Here is a 21524-nt window from a genome sequence, read left to right as displayed (position 1 = left end):
TCTTTGACCTTGAAAAAAAAGAAAAAAGAAAATGAAATTACAAAGACTCTAAATTTAATCTTTATCCATGAAAGAGGAATTGAAAACAGGGAATCTATTAATGAAAATCTCCATATAATGGACATTGTGATTCCCATAAAAATGTTTAGATGACCACACCTATGAACCAAACACAAAGGCAACAAAAGCATCAGTTATCCTTTGGTGTGTGTGTCCCCAGTGAGATTCATGTGACTTGTCTTGCTGTAAAATTATCTCAATCATCCATAAATCATCCATCATACACAACTTCAATACAATAAGAAAAAAACAAACATTGTTCACCTGTACACATATTAAGTACATGATGTGTTCTGCATGTTACAGCTATCTAATAAGATCTGTGCACCTCTTCTTAAATTATTTTAAACTCAATTATTTCAACCATTATGACTTTCCAGACCCCTCCACATACTCATACTGTACACACAGACACACACACCTCTTGCTCTTTCACCTCACCTTGTTCCCATGGCAATGTGGAGCTCAGGTGATCTCAATATCTGAGAGCATGAAAGCCCAGACGAACCGGTTCTACCGGCTGAGACAAAAGATTGACATCCAAATAGCAGCCGAAGTGTAGGAGTGTACACTCTAGCAGGTGCTTCATAACCTGCTGTTATGGACAATGAACACAGAGACCTGGAAGGTATTTTGGGCAATTCAGCAAGTGGTTTACAGAAACTACACTGTATTTATTTATGATAGCACATCGAATCAGAATATAGTTGTTTATTTTATATAGATTTTGAGTGTAATGTCAGATCAGTTTTTACAGCCTAATTTAGAGACCTTAAAACCGTTAACTAAAGGTGAAAATGTTTTTGCAAAACACTCCACTTTATTTATTTTTTTCCCCAAACTCAAAGTTTTTGATATGACATATTTCTAATGGTGCATTAATTACTTCCTTTCAAAACTTTCTTAAGGCCTGTAAATTCAGGAGTTCACTGTGCTTCTGCACTCCAAACTAAAAACATGAATCAGAGGAAGCATCTGCTGCAGTAGAAACCAGCAGCGAAACTTTATCCTCAGCACAGCTCACACTCTAATACTGCTGTCAAATCAGACTGAGACAGGGGAGGTGGACTTCCACAGGGGACATTTCACAATAAGACAGTGTTTAATAAGAGTTCAGTTTAGACTCACACACAAGCCAAACCAAGAAATGTACATGGTTTTCTTTCCTTTAAAGTACAAATTGCCACTGAAATATATCTTTCACAGTCAAGATTTTATTTTATGAGTGATTTTGATTGACAGGGCAGCGCGGTGGTGTAGTGGTTAGCACTATCACCTCACAGCGACAAGGTCCTGGATTCATTTCCAGGATGAGCCACTGTGGGCCTTTCTGTGTAGAGGTTTCATGTTCTGTGACTTCCCCCACAATCCAAAGACATGCACTGTAACAGGTTAACTGGTCAAAGACACCCATATGAGTGGTTGTTCATCTGTATGCGTCAGCGCTGTGGCGAACAGGTGACACAACCAGGGTGTAAACCGCCTTCACCTGCTGATAGCTGGGAAAGGCTCCAGCACACATGGAAATAAATGAATGACTGATGGATGGATGGATGGATGGATGGATGATCATTGACAGAAACAGTATTCTGACCCTGGACTGTAACAATGGTTCTCAAGTGTTTTACATCTAATCTCATCTTTTACGTCACTTTTGTCTTGTTGTATGTGTTTTGTCATGTTTGTCTTACCTCTCCTCTGTGTTTCATACATGTAGACATTGAATAACTCTTTCAGATACAATTGTAGCACATGAAGAAGATGAATTTACATATCATGTTATTGTTAGGTCTTTTACAGTTCCAGTTGTCGACCACTGAAAACAGTTCAATAACCCATTCTGGGTCCTTCCCCAGTGTTTGGGAACGCCAATGCTATAAGACACCATTGTAGAGTAATAGAACCCAGAGCTGACATACTGTATACTACAGTGAATGCTAAGACATCCTGGAACTTTTTACAAACTTTTTTTCACAAGTAGTTTTTGCAGTCAACAGAGAGAACTGACCCCCTCTTTCATCCAGAGCCAGATGTTGTGACCAGTCAATACTTGAGGTCATACAGGTCCATGCTCCTCTGGAACATTTTTCACAAATTTATGACAGCTAAATGATATAGATGTATTTTAAATTTTGGAAATTAGAATTTAGCCAAAAAAACCCATGTAATTTAATAATAACTGAAGTTAAAGGATCAAATTCCAAACAAGATTCAGTTATTTATATTGAAATAGTCACATTTTCAAGTCATATACTTGTGAAATGCCATGCCCTGTTTCTTGGTTTTGTTTTTTTTTCTGTTACAACATCCAAAGATGGCACAGAATTCTGTCATTGTACATCATGCTAGGGGTTTCCCTTTATGATTCTGGATGGTTTTCTACTGTAAACTGGCCATTCTGTCATAATTCTGGACCAGTATTGTAATACTTAGACATTAGGTTTGGCAGTCTTTAGGCGATAGTTGAGTGTGGTCCCAGAGAATAAGGGGAGGTACTGATTTTTAAGCTTATATGTAAACTTATATGTAAAGCACTTTGTGCTACATCCTTAATGTATGAAAAGTGCTATATAAATAAAGATTGATTGATTGATAAAGTTGAAGTAACTTTTGAGAAGATATTTAGCTAAATATATCTAAACTAACTAACCCATAGTTTGTTTCATAGCTTACCTGTGACAAGCAACAGGCCAGGGACTTCTTTCAGTAAAACTTGATATCAACACAGATGTATAGATCTGAATACAGTGGTGAAACTGTGATAAGGTGAGTTGTAAGGTCCCACCTCATTCACCCACAGACAGAGGATTTTATACTTCATTTGCTGGCAACACACACATACAAAGTGGGTTTGGGTTACAGTTAGAGCGTTGTTTATTCTGTCATGCCCGTTCATGTCACACATGACCCAACTGTAAAATGTGTGACCATAATGTTTACTTTAGAACAATATATACCTGAGGAGTGGCCAGTTTAAACAGTGAATCACAGCTGACTGTAAAGGCGACGCAAAAACTGCTGCACTGTCCTTTACAAATTAAAACACAATCCTCTTATAACAACAACAACAACAACAACAACAATGATAATAATAATAATAATAATAATAATAATAATAGTAATTATCTATATTATAAGAGGGAAGTAGACTTTGTTTGTGTGTGTATTTGTGTGTGTGTGTTTCGGGCATCACACAAAATCTGGAAAAAAAAACTGACCACTGCAGTTTGACATACTTAAATATTTTTGGTCAAGGAAGAGACCAGCAAAAACAGCAAGTTGATAGGACCAATATTTTGGGAGATATCAGTAATTTTGGAATACAATAGCCTTACAATCACACTGCTATGCCCATGCAGTTAGAAACAGGAACAACGCGTTTATTAACTTTAGCCCCTAGATATCAGTGTTAATAGATTAATTGTCATTTAAATTTTAAAGAATGATTTACCAAACAATTTTTCAGGGGGCCCCTTCAGAGAATTTGAGACAGCCAGTTGTTATTGCAACTCCTCACTGCCACTGTGTAGTGAACTTATTCTTTAGACTGTCTGTGTCAAATCTGTTGGTCCTCTGGGGGCCCCTGCTGGCTTGGGGGCCCCAAGCTGCTGCCTGCCTTGTCTAATGGTAAGCTGAGCCTGCCACACTTGGTTTATGTTCAGTTAATGATAGATTTGACTGAAAAAGTGACTTTTTCTTCAGTTTTCTCTGTTTATGGTATAATAACCATCAACTCTACTCTGAGCTTTTATGAACACCTACATGATCAGTGAATTAAATGTCAGAAAATACCTGATTTTCACTGAAAAAACACAAAATACAGAAGATAATATTACAATAAATGGTGATAAGTCGCTTAAGGAAGGTTAAATAGAGAGGGGAAAAAAATCATTTGGGACCAGTCAGAAAAGTAACACTGGTCCTCATGGGTTAATTTGATTTCATCTGTGCTTGGTCTGACTCAGATGGACTCTATGCACAGACCCACTACTTCCTGAACTTCAGGTGGGTCCTTTATTTCCTGTCTGTCATTATTGGACGCACTGATTAATCCAGGTGTGCCTAATTAATCAGTGGTCACAACAACAAGTAGCAGACACACCTGGACATTATTGTGTCCAATAATGACAGACAGGAAATAAAGGAGTCACCTGAAGTTCAGGAGGCAGTGGGTCTGTGCACAGAGCCCACTGGGCTCAGCCATGAAAACCTGTGTCCCTGGTGGCAGTGTCAGCTGTGCTTTTATTGTGTAAACAGATGGTCCTGACTTCCGGCTGTGCTGTGGTTCTTTTCCTCCGTCTTTCCGTCTTTCGCCTTGAGCGCATTCCAGTTGCAGAGTTCCAGTCAGAGGACCACAGAGGCTGCACATTCCTCTGTGGGCGCTGCGGACTTTCCCTGAGCTGCGGCTCATTCAGTGCGCACTGAAAAACTACTGAAAGTCCCCGTGAGCGTCTGAGTGTGCATGTGTGTGCGCCAGGCCAGTGGCGGTGTGCGCGTCCGCTGTTAGTGCGGCAGGTGGCGGGGCGGACCGGGGCGGACCAGGGCGGACCAGGGCGCAAATGGACCGTGGAAAGAAATCCTACTGTGGACGAGCTGGATTTGTGGGAGTGTGACAGACTGAGCGGAGGTAAGGAGCCCTGCTGTTTTACGTTTCAGACTCATGAGGAATCAGATGAGGTGGAAGTAGTCACATACAGTGGGTTAGAACAGATTATTCTGGGTTAGGTTTAGACCGGGTCAAACTTTACTGTGACTGTGTTGTTTACAGTAACTTCCACAAAGTGCTCTTGTTTTACCCCCGGCAGGAGCTGTAAATCCTGTAAATTACAAATAATGTTCATCCCAGAGCCCCCGGGGGTCTTGGATAGGTGTTGTCCCGCCTTATCGGCTCATTCTGGCTCATTATTCGTTCACAGTCGGGGCTGTGCGCTCTGCGTCATGGCGAGCTGCTGGCGCTGGTGCCGCCGCACCTGTGTGTGCTGTCTGTCCGAGGAGGAGAAGAGGACCATAGCTGTGGACAAAGAGATCCAGAGGATCCTCAAACAGCAGAAGAAGAAGGAGAGACGAGAGATTAAAATCCTGCTCCTGGGTCAGTGGCAACACACACACACACACACACACACACACACACACACACACACACACACACACACACACACACATCTTTGTGTTTATTTCTATATCATGTTCAGTTTTGTTCAAGAGCACAATAAAATGACTGTAACTCATGAGTTGAATGAAGGTGATTCACATCTGTTTGGTATCCAGAAAGGAACACACTGCAAACTGTTGAGAACTGCTTGGCCTGTTTGGTAGCCTTCTGCCAGCAGCCTGTTGGAAAACTATGTAAAGTATGTTGTCACCATGCGAGTATTTAAAGAATGGTCCAGTTTGGTTTGTATCTGGTTATACCTGAAACCCATGGCTACTGAAGACACTCAGCCCAGAAACCTACAAGCCTACTTTACAGCAGACCTGGTTGGCAGCAGCGCCTCTGCTTTGATGCGGATAATAAATAAGGTATCATTTTGCCTCTGCCAGGCTACAAACCATGAAAGCTTAGAAAACAAAGACCAGCGCTTTGAGTCTGTTAGCGTTAGCCTAGAGAGCCAGTGTCTTTTATAAATCCTCTGTTACTTATTATATATTAATATGACATATCTTGTAGGTTGCATATGGAACAGTTTAATGGGCAGATAAAACAGAATAATAACCAGAAATAAGCAGAGCAAGAAGAAAAACAGCAGGATACATTTGTGTATATGCGAGTGTTTTGGATGGGGGCTGTGTTAAACAACAGTACAATAAGATTAACATGAAATCAGAGTTTTATGGATTATGTTCAGTTTGATCATTAAACAGACATTCACCTCAAACTGACAGTCTGTATAAAATACAACATCCTCTGTCCTCAGACACTAGATTTAAGTGATGAAAAATTCCACAAAAGTCCTCTTAATAGGAAAGAAAATCCACAAAGGTGGGATCTTTCTTCCCGGACGGACAGACAATAGATGCAGTAGGTGTCATGTGTATAGATAATGGATACAAACTGTATGTGTACAGAGTTCTGTCTGTGTTTTAGGAGGGCATCCTCACCTAAAACAAGCACAGCCTCCACTAAAGCCTTTACTTCACTTTAATCAACATGTACTAACATCAGTGACGTGCATTGAATGGGTTTTGTTTTGACGGTCATCTGCTGCTTCACATGAGACATGACAATTTCCTGGGGGAAACCCTGTTCTCTATCAGGATCCAACATTATGGAGAGACCGTAAACAATAACACAGAATTATTGCCCAAATTGTCATAAACAGAATACGTCTGTGTACACAAACGGGAATGACAGTAAAACTCATTCAGGATTTTCTTTCAGGGGTGGGAGGGTAGTTTACTGATCTGTGAAAGTAGTGCTGGGAAGTTACAGGAGTGTGTTTTTCATCAAGGAAAAACAGATTTTTTTTTTTTTTTTTTTTTGTATTTTCACTTTATATGGGAGTGATAACACAGAGCCTGAGGAAAGGCGGGGGATGACCTGAAGGAAAGGACTCAGTGTATATGAGCTCTACCAGGTCATCTCCCACACTGTACTAACTAGACTTACCGTTTCTCTAGTTTCCAGAAACTTTGGAGACATTATATCCTTGTTTAAAGTGCTGCCACACTGCAGCCTCTCTTACCTTTGCCTGGAAGAACATAGAATCATATCACAGATTCTAATAACATCTAACATTGAGTCTTCATAACAGGCAGCAAATCAAACCATTAGAATGAAGTAATCAGAGAATCAAAATCAAGGCTTTTGATCCGACCCAAAGCAGTACCTTGAAGTTTAAGACTAAAACTTATCATTAAATACAGGATATTCATACAGAGGAGTGATGTTTGTTGTTTTTGCCCTCGCTGCAGAGTATTCTCATCCGTTCAACATCCATCCGTATGTGCAAAAACTTTGCCGTGGACTGAAGGCTGGGTGTTTTCAAGTGTGGGCATGTTATGTTTCTTTTCTTTCTTTTTTTTTTTTTTGCTGGTTTTACTTTACACCCCATGCTGTAGCCCTGACAGGTGTTTTCAGGCAGGTAGGGGGTTAAATATGTGATTGACAACTCTAATTACTGATCACTGTTAAGAATTTTTCATAGCTACTTTCTGTCTGTTCCACAGTAGTGTCAGACAACTTCATATCATCTTTTATGTGTATTTATAGTATTCGGATTTGGATAGAAAGGAGAGAGTTGGAATAATTTGTTGGAATCATTTTGCACTGATTTTAATGTGACAACACACTGAGATTTGAGGCAAGGGGTATTGTTTTTGGTTCAGTTTGTTTGTTTGTTTATTTGTTCGTTAACACTCTAGCAGCAAACCTATTGGTTGAATTCATACCAAATTGGGTGTATAGATTGCCAGTGACCCAGAAAAGAGGAGATTACATTTTGGGAACAGTAGGTCAAAGTAGTTATCCAGGTTCTGATAAACAATGGTTACTTTCCAGTGTGAAATTCTGTTTCAGGAAGGGCTGATATTGGCCAGACAGGTAGCAATCAGCTTTAGACTTTTGTTAATAGATCAGTGCTTTAAATCCAGTATTAGTTGACCTCTAATAGTAACCTGTGTTGCCTTGTTGTCTTTTAATGTTCTGCATTCTGATGAAGCCCAGCACATTCACCATCTTCCACACAATTTCATAGATATACACTGCTGTTACAATACACAATACTATTAATATTGTTACATACCATTAATATTATTACCCCCCCCCCCCCCCCCAAAGGTGAGACAAGGAGTATTGTTTTTAGTTCAGTTTGTTTGTTTGTTAACACTCTCACAGCAAAACTATTGGTTGAATTCATACCAAATTGGATTTATAGATTGCCAGTGACCCAGAATAGATCTCATTACATTTTGGGAAAAGTAGGTCAAAGTTCACATTTTTAATGAATTTTTAAAATCTTTTTCCTTCTACCATTTACTGATAATGGGCGAAATTTCAAATGTCTATAAAAACATCAATTTTGTTTCAATTTACTTCAAACTTGGCACATATATAGAGGCAATTGATATGGTGACAGCAGCACATGTATAGACATGATGACATCAGCTGGATCGATGCCAAAATAAGCTACAATACATGCAAGGGGCGGGGTTTGTTGTGCCTAGCACCACTTGATAATATTGTGTCTATTCATATTCTATGTCTGTTTTTTTTTATTTTTATCCTATTTTTAGCTCTGTTCTGTTTTGCTTTTTGTAAAATGTTATATTCTATTTTCTGCTGGATTTGTTTCCATGTTGGCTGTATCATAGCCTCATTAATGGCACCAGTGACATCAGTGATGTTTTGCTTGAGGTCGTTGATCTTGAGTATCTTTGTACGATACATGATATTTTTAACATAACCCCATAGACAGGAATCCAGGGCAGTGATATCTGGTGAATGAGGTGTCCAGGGCATTGGACCATCCCTTCCAATCCACTGGTCTGGAAATGTTTGGTTTAGGAGCCCACCAACATCCAGTCCCCAATGTGGTGGTGCACCATCGACCTGGAAAATGATGGCTGGTTGAAGGTCATCCAGTTGTGGTGACAACATATTCAGTCAGAAGATCCAGGTCAACATTTGCAGTAATTGATCTGTTGCTGAAGAAAAATGGACCAATGATTGGATTGTATATGATCCCACAATGTGATTTAAAAACTCTGATAACTACTGAGTACATACAACAAATCTGATTAACATACTGTATCTCATCAAATGCTTTTGTAATATTTTTTTTTAAATTGTAAAGAGACTTTGTGGACAAACTGTGCAAAACTACTGTAAGAACGGGAAATAAAGCTGGGTCAGATGAGTTTCCTGTGTGAAGCTTTTCAGAGGATGTACTTGAGCCGCTGTGTTTATATGCATTTACTATTTTTAAATCACCTTTTTCTTCTCTGTTCGGCCTCTTGGGGTGTGAGACTAACACATTCACACTGACAGACCCTGTAACCCACCAGGGAACGCAGGTCTCCAACCACCAGCATGATCCAATACAATGATTATTTTTGTAAATGACTTATTATTAGGGATGCAAATTATCAATTAATCCATTAATCATTAGTTGGTTGACCTTATTAATGATTAATTGATAAGCGGCGATTTTCCTGAGAACCTGAATTTCTCTTTCAATACAGTCTATAAGAATAAGAGCTAAATATTGTTTCTGTACTTCATGAATAAAACCATGTCATATTCCTTAATGATTGATTTATTGAACCATTGGATACAGTCAGTGTTTCCTGTGGAATTCATCTGTTGGTGTGGTGGTGTGTAATGGGGGGGTGCACATGAGTGCGTTTCATCGTTGGGCGGGTGGGGGTGTGTGCACGTTTCGTCGGGTGGGGTGGGGGTGGGGTGTCACCTTCCGTCCTGCGTATAATACTATAGGGGAATGGGGCGGGCAGTCTGTGCCCCCGCAGAAGTCGAAGTGAAACTTTCCACCTATTTATCTTTTCTCTACCTCCTGAAGTTTTGCCAAGTTTAATTTGCGCCCCTGCTTTTTCCCGTGTCCACCGGGGTGACAGCAGGACATAATGTGGGACATACCTGTGGTCCGAATCAGGAGCCTGGAGGATGTTTCAACTTCTGTCTCACTGACCGTGGACTAGTCCAACCTCCAGAGAAAACACATTTGTGCGGTATTTAGGGGGGTGTACCGGTCCCACAAACAGACATCTGTGCATATGGTCTGTGTTTGGCTCCATGTCCCTAAAGACATTCTAACTCACCAATGCTATGATCTGGTTCAATGACCAGCTATCTTAGCTGCGGCGTCGCAGCGCGGACAAACCGACAGCCTTCGGACAGGTGTGGACAGGTGGACAAGGGCAATTAACCAACAATTAATAATTTAATTGAGCAAATTATTATCGACAATTAATCAATAGTCGATTAATTATTTACATTCCTACTTATTATATAATGGTTTTACCCTGAACGCTGCCGCCGCCAGATATGCTTCATGTGAACGTGATAAGCAGGACAGATTTGGTTGGATTTCTTCTCCTTGATAACCAACAGAGTGGACCCCTACTGGAAGAACCCTATGGATTTCAGCTTCTCTAGGAGTATTATAACTCATCCAAATGGGGGCGCTGTAGTTGAAAATCAGTTTTTTGGACACAAATCAAGCAATAATAGACTGAGATAAAATTTGGTTCATATTGATTGTCTTACAAAGTCCATTCTCTGTCTACCATTCAGAGTTCATATGGTATCATTTTCATTCACTAGGTGGAGTTTTGTGGTGAAAACTGGTTCTCTGACCATTATTCTGCCACTATCAGGTCAATGTAGCTCAAATTGAGTTCGTATCGATTGTCTAACAATTCTCTTTCTTCATGCCACTACTTTGACTTTACATGATGTCACATTTTGACACCAGGTGGTGTGTTTTTTCCAAATGGCTGGGGGAGCTTCTGTTGAAAAATCTGTTTTTTTGGACCTTATTAAGTAAATAGTAGGCCAGTCAAACTCAAACTTGGTTCATATTGATCGTCCAACAAATATCTAATATATTTTCTGACATTATTCAGGTTGGATATCCTTCATGTGAATGTGATAACTATCCCCCTTTAGCACCAACATAGGTGACCCCTAGGGAAGAACCCTATTGATTTGGGGTGTTCCATGAATATTATCACTTGTCCAAATGGGGGCGCTTCTGTTGAAAAATCTGTTTTTTTGGACATTATTAATAAATATAGTAGGCCAATCCAGCTCAAATTTGGTTCATATCAGTCATCCAAAATTAAGTTTGCATCTTTTTGTAGATTGTTTCATTTATTTGCTTCATTATATAGCAGAGGATTAGGTAGATTTCGGGAATATACCCTTGTTGTCGGCCCTTGACAGTGTAGGCCTTGTTTTTATCATTGTTTTTTCCCTTCAGGAACTGGGGAGAGCGGGAAAACCACTTTCATCAGACAGATGAGGATCATTCATGGACGGGGCTTCTCAGAGGAGGAGAGGAAAGCTTTTGCCAAATGTATCTTCCAGAACATCTTCACTGCCATTAAGGCCATGACGGGAGCCATGAACACACTCAGAATCCCCTACGCGAACCCAGAGAATGAGGTATTTCAGCATGTATATACACACATATACACTACACACACATCTACATGATAAACCTACACAGCTGTCAACACACTGGCTGGAAATGAGCCTGTTCACATGACTATAAAAATCCAATAACTGGGAGTAATCACATAATTGTAATAATCAGATCTGACGCATTTACATGCACTTGAGAAACATGATAATTGAAAACCCTGGTTTAGATGCTCCCTTCCATTAGTGGATTTCTTTCGGAGTATGTACGTAGTGATGGTAGAATCAAATTTCCCATTGTCTTCTGCTCATGTTTGACTTTATTTTAAGTGTTTACACGTGCAGATGTAAAAGAACTAAATGAATCAGATTAACGTGTACATGGAAGACATCAGAGCATTGGGGAGAAATCCAGGTATGCTAATCTGACCCGCTAATCTGATTTCTCATAATCAGATTGCTGCTGTTATCTGCTAAAACCTATCAGATTATACTGTTTACATGATCACTTGAATAATCCGATAATTCCAGAAATCAGACAATGATCAGATTTTTAGTGTGCATGTTAACGGGCTCATTAACTCACACAAACCAGATCTTTAAGCAAGACAGAAAATTTGCAAAAATGTGCAAATAACTTTCTAGTTGAATATACACTGAAAACTCAGGTCCATTGTTCTGTTTAATACTTCCTCTGTGTCCTCACACTCACTCCATCTGTCTGTCTGTCTGTCCTCCAGATCTACGGTAAGTGGCTGCAGGATGTAAACACAGTCCATATTACCCATCTGGAGCGAGGCTATGTTGACGCAATCCGCCGCCTCTGGGCAGACTCAGGCATCCGGGTCTGCTACGGCCGCCGCTGCGAGTACCAGCTCCTGGACTCCACAGAGTAGTGAGTAGCTGTGTTTCACTGGAGGCTTTTAGTTTGTCTGTTTGTGTCCTGGACTACAGTACTGTAAGGCAGAGAAGCAGAGGAAAACACACGATGACACACTGTTTCAGCTTCAGTCAGCTGGTTTGGCTTTATCTGAGCACAATCTAAGGTATCGTTGAGGTTTCTGCTGACAAAGCCTATTTCATATCACATGTCACATCATACAATAGCATATAGCAACACATTATCACACTGTATTGTATCAAATATCATCGTTTCAGTTGTGATGAGTAGGCTCATGGTTTGCCCTAAGATCTATGATGTCCAGGGTAATGTTTTGCTGTTAAAACTTTAAAGTATTTTAACAGTACTACAATTTAAACAGTTAAACTTTGGAAAAGCAGCATTTAAAAAAGAGGCCCAGCTAAAAAGTGTCAGTATCTATGCATCTATCTTAGTCTTCACTACTAATAGACATCGATACAACAGTACTTTTAACACAGGGGCTGCTCATCTGCTGCTGCCTCCATCAGGTATTTTATGTTACTGACTGACATGGACTGGAAACCTCTGGAAAGGTATATACACAACACACTTCCAGCTATGTTAAATAATTGGGTTTATTATATTACAAAACTGGAGTGGACTCTGTTTGTGTGTGTGTGTGTGTGTGTGTGTGTGTGTGTGTCTTGGACATCACACAGAATCCGTACAGAGCTGACTGCTGCAGTTTGTCATACTTATGTGTTTTTGGTCAAGGAAGAGACTAGAAAAATTGATGAGGTAATAGGACCAATATTTTGGGAGATATTAGTAGTTTTGGAATACAGTAGCTTTACCATCACGTTGCTATGCCCAGAATCACGTGAACACTTTGGTGGTGACAGCTGGACATATGCAGCATGCAGGAATACACAACAAATATCCATGCTGGGGGACTGGGATACTGCCCTTCAGGGACAGGATATAGATTTTAAGAACACCCCCCCTTTTTACATCCCACCCTCAGTATTGACAATGATGAAGTCCAGGATCTAGAACCTGTGGTTCATCACAGGTCAACACGCTAGTTGTAGAATAGTAGAATGAAATTACTTTAAATTGATGTACTGTCATTTATGGTTTAAAAGGTTTTATGATATTGAGTTTAAAATGGTTAATGGTTATTACATAGGTTAGCTAATTATTAAAAAAAAGCCCTAAACAGTCAGTCGTCTTATGCAAATTAGCAAAAGTTAGCTGCTACCACTCTAGTTATTTAATAATAGAATAATCATGTAAATTTCTAGATATAAATTGCAGAAAATAAATTGTGAACTATAGATAGAGTTAAATTATCAGCAATTCTGTATGAACTGACTTATATATTAAACAATTTATTTGTATGTCTGACACACACACACACACACACACACAGGTTTGTAACAGGTCTTATGCTTATATTCACTATTGAGGATAATAAGTCACTCATATATTATACCATTTGCATTTATTCTATTTCAAGAATCAAATTTCCAGAGGCGTTAGGTCTGGATACGAAGTGATGCTTTCATTCTACAGCCAAACTAACCTGTGTGAAGAAAAGTAGAATCCAGCATATATTTATACTAGTACCCTTTTTTAGGTTTCTAAAATGTGTTTCACTGTTGCCTCCATCTATGGGAGAAAATCACTCAGGTAGTCGTCATGTGTTTCTAATCTGGTGGAGTGCCGACCGCCGTCTACTCTAAGAAATACTTGGACTCTTTTTAAGTACTTCAGACAAACCCAAACCAAAACATCCAAACCAACCAGTGTCACTGTGAAAGCCACAAAAACATTCTTTTCATCTCCTTTGTCTTGGAATGGGTTCAGAAAACTCAGAAAAGGGTTTTTGAGCAAGTTAAATCAACTTGGCCATAAATCAGAAATAATGATTTTTTTTGTAATTTTGGGGAACTGTATTTAAGTTCCAGATGTTTAACATCAGTACGGTAAATAAAGGCTTTGTAACTCTTCACATATCGTGGTAAAGTGCTGATGCTGGGTTATGTATGACACTGTAAACATGTGGTGATATATCGTTGTATTGTTTGTGTATGCCACACAACTGACCTTTGTACCAAAACCCACAGAGAAACGCAGTGCCAACAATAATCAAGAGGTTCAAGCTTGTGTGCCTTTTACTGCAAGATTTTTTTTTTTTAAACTCAAAAGTTGAAGCTACATAATGTTAATATTAGATAATTATTGGTCTCAATTTTTCACTTCAGACCCCTTTTTAAGCAGAATTAGACTGTTTTGTGTAATATGTTATGATATAGAAAGAAGCAGCAAAGTATTTCATAATTTATTTATTTTGTAGCATATTTTTCAGCATTTCTAATTTTTCATACCAGTGTAAATATTAATATATTATTACAAGAGCCCACATGAGGAGTAAACAAAACCCCCAAAGAAGCCTATAAATCTGATGATAACTACATTACAGGGTTTATAAATATGTATAACTGTACTGTGCAGTACACTGTTTGTTTTTTCATATTTAAACATTTTTAGTACCTTTGTCAAATATATAAAAACCATATATAATAATTTAAGGATATAAGTTGTTGTTTTTGCGATGAGAGTACACATAGGTTTGTACTAAAACTACTTTATATGACATACAAAATAACATGAAAATATTATATATAAAGGTTGAATGATATGTTTAAAGGTTTTTATTCATTATGTTTTTCAACTCAGTCAAATAATTCCTCCACTTTTTTTGTTTTGTGCAGTGGCCACCAGAGGGGGCTAAAACCTTAGAAACCCATCTGTATTTGTATTTCTGGGCCACACTGAAACCACAACTGGTGGTCATGAAAGAAAGCTGTTAGTGGTCTGATGAGACAAACATAAACTCCACCTGTAGATGTAAGTGAAAGCACAGAGGAAACACACTGTGACCTTCAGACAGGTGGACATGAGGGGGTCTTCCACTGGAGCAGCAGAAGGACGTCACAGTACAGTAGAGGAGGTGTGAGCCTCACACTCTGATGCATGGAGGACAAAGCCTGTGCTCAGCCTGCCTCTGTTTTCCTTTCTATTGCTGTTCTTTTCTGTGTTTGCCCAGCAGCTCAGTCATCATGGTGTGTGTTCGATAAGAGACGACCAGTCAACATGAGCTAATGACAGCTTGTATCAACAGCAGCCATAAAGCCCTATCATCTGTACACAGGCTGATATGGACTCACTCCACTCCCTCCATCTATTTTTAAACACTGTTTTATGATTATTATTATTATTATTATCATCCTAAGACCCAGGAAATGTCAGCAAAGTACAAACTTTTTTTGTTTTTTTAATGAATAAGTGCCTATATTGGAAACATCATGATGCAACAGTTTTTCAGATGCAGTTTTTAAAATTTTTATGGAATGTCCTTTGTGGTGGACAGTTTTTTTTTTTTTTTTTTTTTTTTTGTATAAAGTTGTGAAACTCTTGTCCACAAATGTGGACAGAAAACCCATAGCTGGGTCTTAGGAGATGATGATAATGATGATTGTTATATGGTTCCCACACATCCTGGAAAACATAAGGAAAATTTAAAAAAAAGGTCAAATGTCCTTGAAATGGTTCAGTTATCCTGGAAAATTATGTATCCTCCCCCTGCCTTGTGACCTTATGTGCCTAAACTGAGATGAAACAAAGGAAACAGTTTTCAGTGATTTATTGAGAATTTACAAATATTTTTAGAGGAACTGCAGGAGAGACAGTAGAAGGGAAGAGAAAGTTGAGTTGGGAATTGCCCAGTTGAACATTGTAACTCCAGTTTCAGGCTAATGAAGTGCTAGGCCAGTGTTTATCAACCTCGGGGTCGGGACCCCACGTGGGGTCGCCTGGAAGTCAAATGGGGTCGCCTGAAATTTCTAGTAATTGAAAAAACCCAAAAAACTTAATAAAAAATATATGGTGAGTTTACAGAGACAATCCCAATCCATAAAAGACATGACAAAGTCTGAAGCTGAAACTGAAGCACTGTAGTACTGTTTATCTTTCAAATGTTCATTGTGGTCAGTTTCAGATGCTGCAGCTCTTTCATAATTCATAGTTTGAGTTCTTGTTTGGTCAGTATTAATTGTCAGCCTTGTAAATCCCAGCTGGACTGACTGTACATATCCTGACCAAGGAAAATAAAATTCTCACTTTGTGCAGTAATCTACACCTGGCTTTTCTGCCTGCGTCCATAATAATATACATTATATAGACTAAATGTCGTCTAACATTAACGTTTATTTGCAACATAGTATAGCAAACTATTGCATGATCAAAAACAAATTAATTTTAGCAAATAAAACCCCAAAGTCTCTGTTTTGAATGTCTGGGGTCGCCAGAAATTTGTGATGTTAAAATAGGGTCATGAGTCAAAAAAGTTTGGGAGCCGCTGTGCTACACTGTAATCTGTGGGTGTGTTTGCTTTATTCTATGATACATTTGTCAGAGTTATTTTTCACAGATTATAGCCATAGACTGCACATCAAATGTCTGAGTAATAAACACAGGAGTAATCTGGGTAAATGCAAGTTACAACTGTAGAAAAGAACACTTCCAAAGAATGAGGGGGACAGGGGAATGGATTAGTGCAGTGTTTTTCAACCTTGGGGTCAGGACCCCATGTGGGGTCACATGGAATTCATATGGGGTCCCCTGAAATTTCTAGTAATTGATTATAAAAAAAAAAAAAAAAAAGGAAATAAATTACTATAAAAATATTTTTTAATGATTCAGTATATATTTCATTATAATTAAAACACCACACATTTTTCCTGATAAAAATCAAGTTCAAATAAAATGCAGGATATGACATCTGAGAGGGTATATCTTGGTTGACTCGATCATGTAACCACATATGTTACTACACTTCAACCTGCACAGTCGAAACTGGACCGAACAGAGAATGGAAAGATTTCTTCACCTGCCTGGCCCCGCTAAGACATCTCCAAGAGAAAAATGTCTCTGTTTTGAATGTCTGGGGTCGCCAGAAATTTGTGACGTTAAAATGGGGTCATGAGCCAAAAAAGGTTGGGAACCACTGGATTAGTGTATGATGTGATAACTTTTCACTGAAAATGTCCTGGGAAATTATTTCAGAGAAAGAGTGGGAACCCTGTTGTTGTTGTTATTATTATTATTATTATTATTATTATTATTATTATTATATAATCTATTCTACATCTTGTGTTGCTTCAGTTTGTTTTCCACCACTGGGTGGTGGATTGGATGTAAACAGAAGCAGTGTGCAAATTTCTTTCTTTCTTTCTTTCTTTCTTTCTTTCTTTCTTTCTTTCTTTCTTTCTTTCTTTCTTTCTTTCTTTCTTTCTTTCTTTCTTTCTTTCTTTCTTTCTTTCTTTCTTTCTTTCTTTCTTTCTTTCTTTCTTTCTTTCTTTCTTTCTTTCTTTCTTTCTTTCTACACATTTGGAGTATTTATTTTTTTAAGACTGACTTAAGAGTCTGGTTTAACTTTTTATGTCTTTTTATGATGTGGCATTATTTAAATAACATTTTTAATCAGTGTTTTTTTCTTCTTCTAATCTGTAATCTGTGCTCCATCTTGTGTTGCTTCTGTTTGTTTTCCACCACCGGCTCTTGGATGGGATCTAAACACAGGTGTGTTCTACTTGTGTTTTGTCAGAGCCTTTTTAGCAGGTGTTGTAAACCTTTTCCCGTCTCTTTTCTGTCTGTTCCAGCTACATGAGTAACCTGGACCGTATCTCCGCCCCAGACTACATCCCCACAGAACAGGATGTGCTGCGAGTTCGATTTCCTACCACAGGCATCCACGACTACTCCTTTACCCTCAAGAACATCACGCTAAGGTGGCCACTGCCTTTCCTCAGATTACCGGGCTGTCACACGCATGAATGTAATACCAAAAACTATTCACCTGCCTGTAAAGAAAAATACAATTGACTCTCGCTGAGGCTTTGTTGTCTCATCCCTGTTTGGACGCAGTAGGATCACATTTCTGATTACCTGTGTACAAAGCCCTTTGACGGGAAGTGAGGTGCCACTCTGTTTGTTTTATATTGAAAATGTGTTGGGATCGTTTGTGTTTGAGGCCAGAAAGGGCAAACAAAGACCCACTTTAATGGTACAGGAGCGTAGTGTTCCCAAATGAACACTACAAAACTCTTGTTGCCAGAAAAATAAATACTCAAGTAAAGTACAGATACCTAAAAAATCTACTTAAGTAAATTAACAAAGTACTTGTGCTTCATTACTTCCCACCTCTGCCTTTTTGATTATGGTTCTTCTAATGAGTTACATCACGTTCACTGCAAAAATCTAAATCTTACCAAGTATATTTTTCTCATTTCTTGTCCAAATATCTCATCACACTTAAAATAAGACATAATCACCTAAAGAGTAACTTTTCAGTGAGATATAAGAACTGATTTTTAGACAATAGATCTTGAAAATCTTATTTCAAGAAATCTTACCAGAGATAATTTTCACTTGTTCCATTGGCAGATTTTTTTGCTTGAATTAAACAATACAATCTTGAATTAAGCAAAAAAAGTCTTCAATTGGAAAAAGGGGAAGATGAGTCAGCTGTGTGAAGACAAATCATGCCAGTACCAGTTGTACTGCTTTTTTCTCCAGCCCAGTGGGGGGTCTTGGGCCCATTAGCAGCTCTGTGAGACCCTCATGTAGGTGGTGGTGGTCTTTGAGTGTTCGGCCATGCTGACATTCAGGTTTAACTCCGAAGTGTCCTTGTCCTAGTGCTGTTACACAACATAAATACTGCACATGTGAGATTTTCCTAATTATTCTTTCTTATTTACTTGTTGTTGTTCTTCTGCTCTGGTTCATAACAGGATCGTGGACGTCGGCGGTCAGAAGTCAGAGCGTCGGAAATGGATTCACTGTTTTGAAAATGTCACCTCTCTTATCTTCCTGGCGTCACTCAGCGAGTACGACCAAGTCCTGGAGGAGAGAGAGACCATCGTAAGATCTGTCTTTGACTTTCTTTCTTTCTTTCTGTCTTTCTTTCTTTCCCCAGCTAAAGTGTCGGCTCCCTCTCTTAACCCATAAAGACCCAAACATCCACTGATGACCAAACCATCTCCTGATCAAAAATGTTTACTATCTGTTGATCCACTAATCCTATCAATACGTGTAAATACTTGGTGTAAAATACAGTTTGTCGTCTTTTCATGGTCATCAGATATGACCCATTTGGACGTTCAGAGGCTTCATAGTTACTGTGGAAACACCGTCATCTTCTACAACATTGTTGATTCAACAGTAAAACCCATGGCGTTAGATCAATGATCAATTAGTTTTTTGTTCAGTTATTGATATATTTGTTGAAAATGTCACTTTTTCTTCAGTTTTCTCTGTTTCTGATATAATAACCTTTGAATTAACTCTGAATTTTAATGAACATCAACATGATCAGTGGATTAAATGTAGGAAAACACCTAATTTACACTGAAAGAACACTAAACACAGAGGATAATATTGTAATAAATGGAGATAAATGACTTAAAGGTTAAATAGAGAGAAAAATTAATTTTGGAACTGCCACACAAGTAGCACTGGGTCTGTATGAGTTAGGGTTGACTTAAGAGTCTGGTTTAGACCAGCTCTAAGAGAACTTATTACGATGTGGCACTATATGAATCAAATTTGATTGATTGATTGATTGCTTTCCTCATAACGTTTTGCACCACGTCATTTTTTAGTCTAAACATTCACTTGGTATATTTCCAGTGATGGTGAATGATGGTGACCAAGGACATGCGCCTTAATAGGTTATTTCAGGGATTTCAAACATATGGCTCGCGGGCCAAAACCAGCCTGCCAAAGGGTCCAGTCTGGCCTGTGGGATGAATTTCCAAAGTGCAAAAATGACACTGAAGATAATAACAATCAAAGGTGTTAAATATTTTAGTTCAGGTTCCACATACAGAGCAATATATTCTAAAATGGGTCGGGCCAATAAAAAAAGAACGTAATAACCTGTAAATACTGACAAATCCAAATGGTTCTCTTTGTTTTAGTGTGAAAGTGGTAAAATTACATGATGAAAATGTTACATATATTAACTATCCTGTCACAGAAAATGTGAATAATCTGAGCAACCATAGGCCTGAAGTCTTAAAGGGGTCATATTTTGCTAAACCCACTTTTATTAGTCTTTGGTACATTTATTTGTTTATTTAGGGACCTGAAGAGTTCATAAAGTTTAAATTTGAACTCTCAAGGTGCTGCAAAGCTATCCTTAGATTCATTTTGGCAAAAGAATCTACAACCTGTTTCAAATCCTGCGTAATTTGTTATGTCTATAACTAGTTACGTCATGACATTAGCACATACAGGGTGGGGAAGCAAAATTTACAATACTTTGAGGCAGGGATTGAAAGACAATGTATGACCAATTAGTTTATTGAAAGTCATGAAAATTTATTTGCCACAAGAAAATTTACAGAATAGAAAATGTTTTTATTCTATGTGTCCTCCTTCTTTCTCAATAACTGCCTTCACACGCTTCCTGAAACTTGTGCAAGTGTTCCTCAAATATTCGGGTGACAACTTCTCCCATTCTTCTTTAATAGTATCTTCCAGACTTTGTCGTAATAGTTTTGCTCATAGTCATTCTCTTCTTTCCATTATAAACAGTCTTTATGGACACTCCAACTATTTTTGAAATCTCCTTTGGTGTGACGAGTGCATTCAGCATTCCCTGTATAAGGTCTAGACTTCTGATGAACATTTCTCTGAGTATGCCATAATTGTTTGTCAGCAGCAGCGGTCGTAGTCCATACTGAAAATATGTCCAAACTTCGAGCCAATTACATAAAATGTTCAGTTGTTGGTTGAAGGGGACAGAGCAGCACAGCCAACAACCTTAAGAGGGTGGGGCCTGAAAATGGCTGATTTGCATTTAAAGGGCCAGCGCTCAAAACGACCTTTCTGGTGTCATTACTCAGAAATAGGGCTGACGATGGACCTGTGGAGTTGAATTAATGAAGAATTCAGACCCATGAAGAGCATTTACAGTTTATGTAGACCACATGGAAATGTTTTAAAATGCATAATTCCATTTAAAAAAAGCAAAATATCACTCCTGTAAGAAAAATAAGTGGAATTTTAACAATATTATATTAACAATTTACAGGGTGGGGAAGCAAAATTTACAATGAACATTTAGTTGTTTTTTCTCAGCAGACACTACGTCAATTGTTTTGAAACCAAACATGTATTGATGTCATAATCATACCTAACACTATTATCCATACCTTTTCACAAACTTTTGCCCATATGAGTAATCAGGAAAGCAAACGTCAAAGAGTGTGTGATTTGCTGAATGCACTCGTCACACCAAAGGAGATTTCAAAAATAGTTGGAGTGTCCATAAAGACTGTTTATAATGGAAAGAAGAGAATGACTATGAGCAAAACTATTACGACAAAGTCTGGAAGATACTGTTAAAGAAGAATGGGAGAAGTTGTCACCCGA

General features: G+C 38.5%; 1 protein-coding gene across 1 annotated transcript in view; it reads left to right on the top strand.

The window, feature by feature from the left end:
- Positions 1-4413: 4413 nt before the first annotated feature.
- Positions 4414-21524, top strand: part of gna15.1 (guanine nucleotide binding protein (G protein), alpha 15 (Gq class), tandem duplicate 1) — a 33771-nt gene continuing 16660 nt past the window's right edge. The window contains exons 1-6 of the mRNA XM_030133027.1: positions 4414-4687; positions 4977-5149; positions 10998-11182; positions 11899-12053; positions 17747-17875; positions 18878-19007. Coding sequence (XP_029988887.1) covers positions 4999-5149; positions 10998-11182; positions 11899-12053; positions 17747-17875; positions 18878-19007 — 750 coding nt within the window. The 5' untranslated portion in view covers positions 4414-4687; positions 4977-4998. The remainder of the gene's footprint in view (positions 4688-4976; positions 5150-10997; positions 11183-11898; positions 12054-17746; positions 17876-18877; positions 19008-21524) is intronic.

The sequence above is a fragment of the Sphaeramia orbicularis genome, chromosome 4, assembly GCF_902148855.1.
Source record: "Sphaeramia orbicularis chromosome 4, fSphaOr1.1, whole genome shotgun sequence".
NCBI classification, from domain to species: domain Eukaryota; kingdom Metazoa; phylum Chordata; class Actinopteri; order Kurtiformes; family Apogonidae; genus Sphaeramia; species Sphaeramia orbicularis.
The sequence above is the reverse complement of the archived record's forward strand: the minus strand, read 5'-3'. Positions and strand labels throughout refer to the sequence as shown.